The sequence below is a fragment of the Nestor notabilis genome, unplaced genomic scaffold (assembly GCF_000696875.1).
Source record: "Nestor notabilis isolate BGI_N333 unplaced genomic scaffold, ASM69687v1 scaffold17631, whole genome shotgun sequence".
Classification (NCBI taxonomy): Eukaryota; Metazoa; Chordata; class Aves; order Psittaciformes; family Psittacidae; genus Nestor; species Nestor notabilis.
In genome coordinates, this window is record NW_009916245.1 from 26,982 (window position 1) to 36,345 (window position 9,364).

General features: G+C 41.1%; 1 protein-coding gene across 1 annotated transcript in view; it reads right to left on the reverse strand.

Annotated features, from left to right (window-relative positions):
* XPNPEP3 (X-prolyl aminopeptidase (aminopeptidase P) 3, putative) overlaps positions 1-7,718 on the reverse strand; it is a 13,303-nt gene extending 5,585 nt beyond the window's left edge. The window contains exons 1-5 of the mRNA XM_010024494.1: positions 7,601-7,718; positions 4,701-5,108; positions 2,767-2,969; positions 1,833-1,895; positions 404-517 (exon numbers count right to left, since the gene is read on the reverse strand). Of these exons, the coding sequence (XP_010022796.1) occupies positions 404-517; positions 1,833-1,895; positions 2,767-2,969; positions 4,701-5,052 (732 nt within the window). The 5' untranslated portion in view covers positions 5,053-5,108; positions 7,601-7,718. The remainder of the gene's footprint in view (positions 1-403; positions 518-1,832; positions 1,896-2,766; positions 2,970-4,700; positions 5,109-7,600) is intronic.
* Between the last annotated feature and the right edge of the window lie 1,646 nt (positions 7,719-9,364).

A 9,364-nucleotide genomic window follows, 5' to 3' on the forward strand; every position in this document is an offset into this window, starting at 1 on the left:
ACTATTGCGCCTTCTGTTGCAAAGCATGGCCAAGCAATGTAAGTGACAGCAGACGACCCCCAACAGTGCCTTTGCTCTGCCTGCTGCAGGAGTCCCTTCTTCCTCTTTTGTGAGGTTACAACCCGTCCAGTGTGGGAGCAGATATGCTCGATAACTGAAGTGATGTGCAAGCTTGTTCACAAGTCCTTCCACTGTTAGGAAATACTGCAGCAAGCGCAAAGAGGACAGAAAGAGACTACGTGAGTGAAGTTAATCCGTCACTGACAGTAAAACTAACCAGGAAAGGATTCCTTTCCCCTCTCAGTTGAAAAAATACGTTAAAGTGGTTTGATCTGTTCAGTCAAAACAAAGGACATGTATAGGATGGTGTGGACTGCATTTTAAGTTACTAAACAGCACATACCTTGATGAGCTGATTGTTCTTCACATAGTGCAAAGTGTTTGATCTGTTGCCACCAGCAACAACAGGGGGGTATGCCAAGATGTCAGCACCACGAGCCCGGCACTCAAACTCAAACTGGAATATCAATTCAGAGAGAAGGAAACTGTTAGTGCTGATTAACTACCCTGGTTCTATTACAATTTATGTCCTACAACTGGCTGCTTAATTTGTACAACACAAAGTGAAACCGGAAAGTGAATTCACTGAATGAAAGCAGCTTTGATGTTTTTTCAAGAACAGTGGAGAAAAAAAGATACAGAACTATCCACTTTTCAAGACAGTGTTTTAAGCTGTTTCTGGTGCAAGCTATTCAATACTGTACTATTCATTACATTGTCACAAATCCAGGTGAGGATTTGATCTTACATAAAGTAACGCTGTTAGTTGCGAATTTTCAAAGATCCTAAATGTCAGCATGACAACATTCATGTTTTGTGGTTGTCTTTTTTACAGAGTACCAGCATATTTACAGTAGCATCTATTTACATGACTATTGAACTGAGAAGGGTTGAAAGCATGCATTACCTTAATGTCCAAATGGAAAAAAAAGGCACTGTAAGCCTCAAGACCTTTACCTTTCTGAAATGATGAAGCTGATGAAAGCATGGAAATTAATAAACTTACATCTATAAAGATCCTCTATATCCTCAATCTATTAATAACACATCTTTTCTATAATTACCAAAACCACATGGAACAGAACACTCCAGGATGCCTACATGTAGTAAAGTAGGCGTTACAACCTTGACCTGGAGTGAAAAAATTATCTGTAATAATCTTTAATTAAAATAATTTTCTTTACAAGTCAGTACTGCTGCTCAGTGCTGTGTCAGCACAGGCCCATCTATGTCGTAACAGAGGGCCAAATCCTGCTAATGTTTCTAAAACAGGCATCTCACTGCAATTCCTTACAGAATTCCTTACTAAATGTGCCAGCCAATTAGTCCTTATTTTGTAAAAGGTGCAACTACACTGCTTCAAGACAGCTGTGGTAATCTGATGTAGTAAGAGGCTAGAGTTAAGAGAAGCAGGCTTTAGAAACAGGTGTTATAACTACTTAAATTCTGCACAATAGAAGTGTATTACAGAATAATTTTCTCTCTCATGGTTTAGAAGGTTTTGTATTTAAATACAGTAGAAAAAGACATAACTAGCAGATTAAACTTAGGCAACCACTACGTTCCTTCAATAAGGGTACAAGAAGTACAACTGAAGAATTCCTCACACTGACATTTCCACTTGTATTTGGGTGAAGGAACCAAATGACCTGGGTAAAGGAGAAATATGCTATAGTGGGAGGCATATTATAGAGACCTGACATTTCTTGTTTCCTGGAAGGCTAACCAACATCCAGCCCTTCTATCTCACATCCAACTGCAAAACTACTCACCTTTGCATACAGAAAGGCTTCATCCACTGGGGATTTGCTGGCAAACATTGTCTCTGTGAAAGCCTATGAAAAAGAAGGGTCTTTCAGTTAGCAAAGAAACCTGAATTTGAAGGAAGTTCTTTTTTTTTTACCTGCTGTCTTTTGAGGAAGGCCTAAAATCAGCTGGCCCAGACACAGGAACCAGAAGCAGCTGAAAATGCAGAGTGCTGCCAAGACAAGAACCAATCAAGTTCTGTTCCCTGTGAAACTGTATTTAGGGTCTGATTGACTGTAGTTTTTGAAAAAGGATTAGATGATTGAAGCTGATCCCATGGGTTGGCATTTTACGAGTTGCCTCACCTACGGATTCCCTCATGTAAATAGGAGTGCCTTATGCAGCTTTTCCTTCTGAGAATGACAGGATGTGCCTCTCTTTTCTATCTGGCTACCTATTTTAATAATAATTACAAAAACATCATTGCATTTGTGGTATCTGTCAGATTTGTTTCAAATTGGCCAGTGAGTTCAAATGATATTTGAGGGAGAAGGGGTAATATGCAGACAAAGACAGACAATGCGTTCACAAAATCCCAACTCCTAAAAATCAACAGGATAAATGGGAAAGCAAATGGCATGAGGAAGAAGAGGTGAAGCTGGGAAGAGAGCGAAGAGGCTACCCCTGTTCCTGAATAGATACTGCTTTTAAAGAAAGTCCAATAGCTGCTGGCTTGTCTTCGCAGGAGTTACACTAATTGAGAGAAGCTGGTAGTCCAAGCAGCTTCCTGTTTCTCCTTGTCATGTTGAGGGAGCGGAGCCCAGCCAATGGTTAAGGCACAGCAGCTCAGTAACACATTAGACCAAAGCTATCCTTCCAACCCGTGTCACTCCATCAATAGGTCTCTCCCCTTTCTTCTTTAAAGGAATGCGTTCATTTGGAGACCACACGACCCCATACCTCTGCCGTCACCCGCCCAGCTATCTTCATCCTTTCAATCTCTGCAGGAGATTTGATCAGACGAAGGTTTTGCACTAGATGTTGGATGCGCTGGATGTGGTTTTTGTTTCGAGCTTTTATCTCAGCCAGGGGCTGCAGGTAGTCAGAATGCAGCTCTGTATGCGCTGGTTTTGCCAAGTCATACCAAACAATGTTGGACTCACCTGGAATACAAAATAAAAGCTGAAACAGACCAAAATAAATGAAGAATGTCCTCCCAATACTGAACAAACTCACTCCTCCTAAACTAGACCTGTTGCCATATTTGAGAAATTAATTTCCTCTGAATCTGCATTTACAGACCAGACAGACACTTTCACTGTCGCAGGATACTAGTGATCTCTTCAAAATCTGGAAGATTACCAGTTCGTAGCATGTAGACTGTACAAATCCCCACCTCTATGCAAATACTGGTTTTTACAACTATCACTGAATACATGTGTCTTGCATAGATCCATTCAGACTTTGCATATCAAAGTTGTACTTGTACAAGCTAAGTAGCCACTGCACTACAGTGGTGCATATTCTGCATCAGTCTCATGTTTAGCCTGCCCCCCCAAAGCTGTAAGGCAATTTATCTTTTACCCATCATATGGAATCTACTTATTTCAGCCATTCAGAGAAGATGAACTTACTGAGGACAAACATATTTACCTATACGGAAATTTATTTAGAACATCAGAGTTAGCACTCACATTCTCCCCACAGGAGCATTTGAATTTAGTAGAAAACCTATGCTGAGTTGCAGCTAATGTCTACTAAGAAACTGGGCACTGGCAAAAGAGTATTTCCCTTAGCACATCGCACATCCTCCCCATTTCTGGTTTCTTGATTTCAAGGCTGCATCTTCATAACAGCAATGAACTGCTTATCATGGACCTCTCCCCTGTGGAACTAAACACTTCAGAATCCATTTATACTTCTGACATTCCAAACCTTCCATGAATGACCTACAACTTAAAAGGTGTCAAAACCTGCCATGTGACCATTTTATTCAGTGTTCCCTTTGCTTGTAAATTAACAAAAATAGTAACTAATTATTCCTACTCATCCTATCGGCACTTTCCTTAACTTTACACATCTCTCTTACACACCTTACCTTCCATTTTCTCTTTTTCAAACTGAGCAGGTTTGTTCAGCACGTATCTCACACACACGTATCTCTCCATAGTTTTGATCATCCTTATTGCCCTTTCTGTGACTTTTCTATTTTCAATATATCCTTTTTTGAAACAAAATAACTAGAATCCAAGATGGTATTTAAGACTCCAGAATTCACTCTATTTATTTGTGTAATATCCCAAGCACTTGCCCTTTTTATATTGTCATAAGCCTTCAACTTCAATTTCTAATGCATTTAAGTTCACCCTGGATTGTAAATATTGAGGATACATGGTGAGCTTAGATGCAGAAGAACCCATCTAAAGGACAGCAATGTTCATAACTCAACATCTAGACAAAAAGGTGAGTGGGCTAACAACCTTCCTGTGTGGATCATTTTCCAAGTCTATTATGAATAAAATAGCTTCAAGTTTCCTACACTTCATCTGGTTCTGGCTCTGTCAGCAAAAGACATGACTAAAACAGTAATATGGTTTGAGATGATCTGTTACTTACCGTGCTCCTTTTATTTCACAGATGTGCAACTGGCACTCAAATGGATTCACAGGAAATTCAGAGGGGAGGAAAAACTACTATTTTCAAAACTCCATTTCCATTGGTGACCCTCAAGAAGCTAACAAGAATTTCCAACAGCCTTTGTCATACTGTCATATCCCCTGCACCTCTGAAAGTTCATCATAGTCTTGAATTGGCATCACAGACCACCTTTCAAACATATACCATCAGACCTTGCAAACCGCATCTCGTCTCATTCCCCCTCCATTTTCTGTTACCTTTCAGCTTGGCCACCAAGTGCCTGAACTCCTCCATGGTGTAAGCTTCATCTACTCCTGTGAGAGCAATTGCCCCATCGGGGCCTGATCGGGGCCCGTCCCACAGCTCTCGGCTTGGATCTCTCCGGGGCACAAAAAGTATGGATTTGTGGGATGGTAGTGCTTTGCCAGGAATGCTCTGCAGCACCAGGATGCTGTCAGGCTCCTGGAACCCACAGAGGTACAGGAAGTTAGTGTCCTGGTGGAAAACGTAGGGGATGTCATTGCTCATGTAGTAGGTGGGATTGGACAGCAGAATCACTGTGTGGTCCAACCCATCCCAGCCATTGGCTTCCTTCTGGATCAATGCCATCAGTTTGTGCCGGCGAAGAGCATATTCCACCTGTGACAATCCTGGGGTTACTTCTCCTATGAATAAAAACCAAATCAGATTGAGAAATTCAAGGCATTTGTATTTTACTAGTTGCATGCGTACTCCCTGATGCCTTTTATGAATGATGGCTTCATTGTAATCCCTCACAAGCCTTTCCATTGCTTTCCCATGCACCTTTTCAGCTTCCATCCCTACAGCACATCCTCACTCAACTGCTCCTCCATCATGCAAAGACAGAAACGTGTTTTAACCAATCGAATTCTCTGTTACGTGTTTGTGCACAAAGGCAGAAATCACAAAACCTGGTAGATTTAGACAAACATTCAAATCAGAGGAATGTTTGCTGAGAGACAAGTAAAAAAAAGGGGAAGGGGCAAGGCAAACTGAACTTTGACTGCTGACAACTGATGGGGTTTATAGCATCTGGACATTGAACAGATTACCTCCTGAGGCTGAGCATGAATTTCCTCAGATAAAGCTAGAATGTCTATTCAAATACACACTAAGTCAAGTCATAAAGTAACCAGGGAGATGAGGCACGAGACACAGAGGTTGCAGAGTCTAACCAGTCACAGGACTCCAGGCAGAAACAAACCACAAACTGCAGGCTGGTGTCAGACTCCAGTTAAGAGAAAAAAGCCTCTCCAGGGCAGATGTAGCTTTGCTCAGTAATAAAAAATTGGGATTTTTCCAAAGTTAAATGCTGCATTTCTAACGGTTCTAATTACATAAATGATCTTTTAGATGGAAGTCCATTTTGAACTGCTCCAGTCCCAAGATATGAAGTACAACGATCAAGATACTCTCCAAAACCAGACTGAAGTTGAAAGAACAACCAACAGCTGCTGAAGTATGTATTTTTTAAAATGTGAGACTCCTTAACTATGATCTAAATTAATACAGAAGCCTTAATCAGTACTTTGGCTAATACCCTGTTTTAACACAGACTGCATTTTCATACTGTCAACCTTCTAATTTAATAATCTTATTTTCCTCTAATGAATTGTGCAGTGACAATTACAGAATAAAAATTGAAATTTAACTTGTACTGCAAGTGAATTCTTGCATGAGTGGGGTGAGAAGAGGAAGTTCTATCCATGAAGTTTTTCCTTGACAAAAGTGTTTAAGAAAATCACAGCACTGAATTTGCATTAAAATTTTCACCTTTTCAAAATCTGAACACTTATTTGGCATAAAAATCTTAAAAAAACATAAAAAACCAAACCAAACAACAAAGCCAAAGCCAAAACAACAAAACATATCAAGCATCAAAACCACCATATTTGGTTTACTCTGTAGATCTGGAAATCCCAGAGAACACAGAAACTGTTTCAATGCAATCTGACCTTACATTTCTGCAGTAATATACTGCTAATTTCCCATGCTGCACTGCATTCCAGTCAGCTTTCTAACTACAACAGCTCAGTGAAGCTTAGAAGCTGCAATAGGGCAGAACATGGGATTCCCATTTGACTTCCAACTGTGAGGCCTGAAAATTCTCTTTGCCTTAAAGGCATTTGCTTTTTAAAACAATAATTGTAGTAAAAAAAGTATTATTTTAAGGAAAGCATAGCTCCTTCATTAAATGGAAAATTACTATGGACAACTAGAATTCACTTGGAGTGTTTCAGTTGTGAGTTCTTCTAAAGGGGCAACCTCACTTACTGTGAGCTGCTAATCAGTGCAACCTTATCCACTATTGAAGTTAGCCTGGCTTTGAGCAGAGGGTTAACTTTGTGAGGTTCCTTCTGACTCGAATAATTCTACAATCAAATATACCAGTATATCATAATATATTAATCTGTTCTCCCTGTATACCTATCTATGGAAGAAGAACACAGGACAAGAATAGTCTCCTGGGTATATTCTTGAATATAATTTTATCATTTTTTATTTTTGTTTTAGATTTAATCATGGTCATCTCATACCTACGTGTTCATTTTCATTAACCTCAAAAAACTGCACAACCTCAGCATCTCTTTCACCACTACCATCTAACTTCATAGCCACAAACCTCTTTTTCTTCTTTTCCTCACTGCTTGAAAACTCTTCTGAAGGGGACATGTTCTTTAGTCCAGTGGTGTCCATCTATCAGTTTCTCCCCAGTCTCCTTTTCTGAATGACACCTCTGGTTTTTGACTCACAAGACATTGGATATGAAGGATTCTGGCAGTTCAGCTTGCACAAAAGTCTCCCCCTAACATAAATCATATGTATTTGCAGGACAACAAGCTCACAAAATGCCACTGCCATGAAAAGTCTGCACTACCCACGCAAGTGACACTGAGCACTCCATGAGAAAAAGGTAAAAGGTACCATGTTGAAGCCTGTTTCTGGAATCAGTATAATCTCAGACAAGGAAAGGAGCTACTAAATATAACTACTGACTAATGAAGCTAATCATAAACAGACAAAACCACATATACCTCTTACGATGCAGCAAATCAATACTGTGTCCTAGAAATCTTAGAAAAATACAGACCAGAAAGAATAACAATGACTGGCTCATTCAGAGCCTGAACCTAACCTGGTTTCAGGAGGTGAGGGTGTGTGAAAGGGCTGGGCTGGCCCAAATACCGGTTTGGAATCTTCTTCTGTTGGGCAGGCTGGATGGAAAATCTCCGGATTGCACATGACTTGCAAACTAGAGGAAAAGAAACGCACCATGTCAAGGTAAAGACTTTTCCAGTTAGAAAACTGCAGAATTATGCTCCAATTGTCTGACTCTCAATATCATTCATTCACCTTACACGACATAAATACCCCTCCCTAACTTCTCAATTTGTTGTGTACCACAATGGTTTATGGAACAACATGCACACAACTCAACTAATAAACAAATATTCATAAAATAGATTGAGATTTTTTTTTTCTGCATAAAGATACTCAAAGAGTCCCTGTTTATGTATTTAATTTACTTTATAGTGGCAATACCCAAACTGGAAATGGTTCCTCAGAAGCACACAGTTACGTACCCCACTTCCAAATCCACACACAGCCAAAGCAGGCAAGTTCTAAAGTGAATTACAAGCACGCATTTGGGAGCTGGGGGTGAACATGGTAAGACAAAAGCTAAAATTAAATACAACTGTCACAAACTTTACCAACTTTGGAATTCTCTGTCACAGCCTTTTGCAGCTGGAGAATTGCTTGTACTAGATACAGATCATAAGACACATTGATGGAGGTGGCAATCAGTTTCCCAACATCTACCAGCTGATGTTTTGGAAACTGGTTCTCTTTTATGTCACTTGCCATGTGGCTACTACAAAATCAGTTCATGCTGCCATAGCATAACACTGGATCCTTGGAACAAATGATAATCAAGTCTTTGCTAGCATAAGCAAGTGCAACACAAGCAAACCAGCTGTCTGCCTTTCAGGGAATTGACACTGAAAGGCTTACGGCAAAACGTACAGACTATGAATTTTCTGTGGAAGCCTGTATTATTAGCCACTAATTGAAGATTACTTATGCATGCCAACTGATAGTTGTAACATAAAGCATTCACTTCGTGATGACTGACTGGAATAACGGCCTGGAAACACGGGCAGTGAAATATTATTACAGCTTTCTGTGCGATTTCAGACTGGTTTGGGTTGGAAGGGACCGTAATGCTCATACAGTTCCAACCCCTTGCCATGGGCAGGGGCACCTTCCCCTAGAGCAAGTTGCTCCAAGCCCCGTCCAGCCTGGCCTTGAACACTGCCAGGGATGGGGCAGCCACAGCTGCTCTGGGGAACCTGTGCCAATGTCTCAGCATCCTCAAAGGGAAGAGTTCCTTCCTTGTACCTAACTTGAATCTCCCTCTGTCAGGTTAAACCCATTCCCCCTGGTACTGTCATTACATGCCCTTTGTCTAAGGCCCCTCTCCAGCTGTCGTGCAGCCCCTTTAGGCACTGGAAGCTGCTCCAAGATCCTCCCTGAGCCTTTTCTTCAAAACGAAGAGTTTAAAAAGTGTTTTCAGTTTCTCTTCATTTACACACACGAGAAACAGGACAGCTTGCAACGGAAGGTATCCAGCATTAAATAAAGCAGTATTCTGAAGACTGTGAGGAGCTTTCCACACCGCTGCTTTATTTTTCACACAATAAACCCCTTTACTCTCATTCGACCCTGACAGGGGCTACAACTCCGCTCCCGGCAAGAGATGCCTCCGTCGTGCCTACAGCGACACGAGGCCTAGGGCAGCCTCACCCCTCGCCCGCCCCAGTGAGAAGGACGGTGCCTAAACGGGGATAATGCTTAGCGTGCCCCGGACCGCCAGTCACCGGAGACCGCGGACGGACGG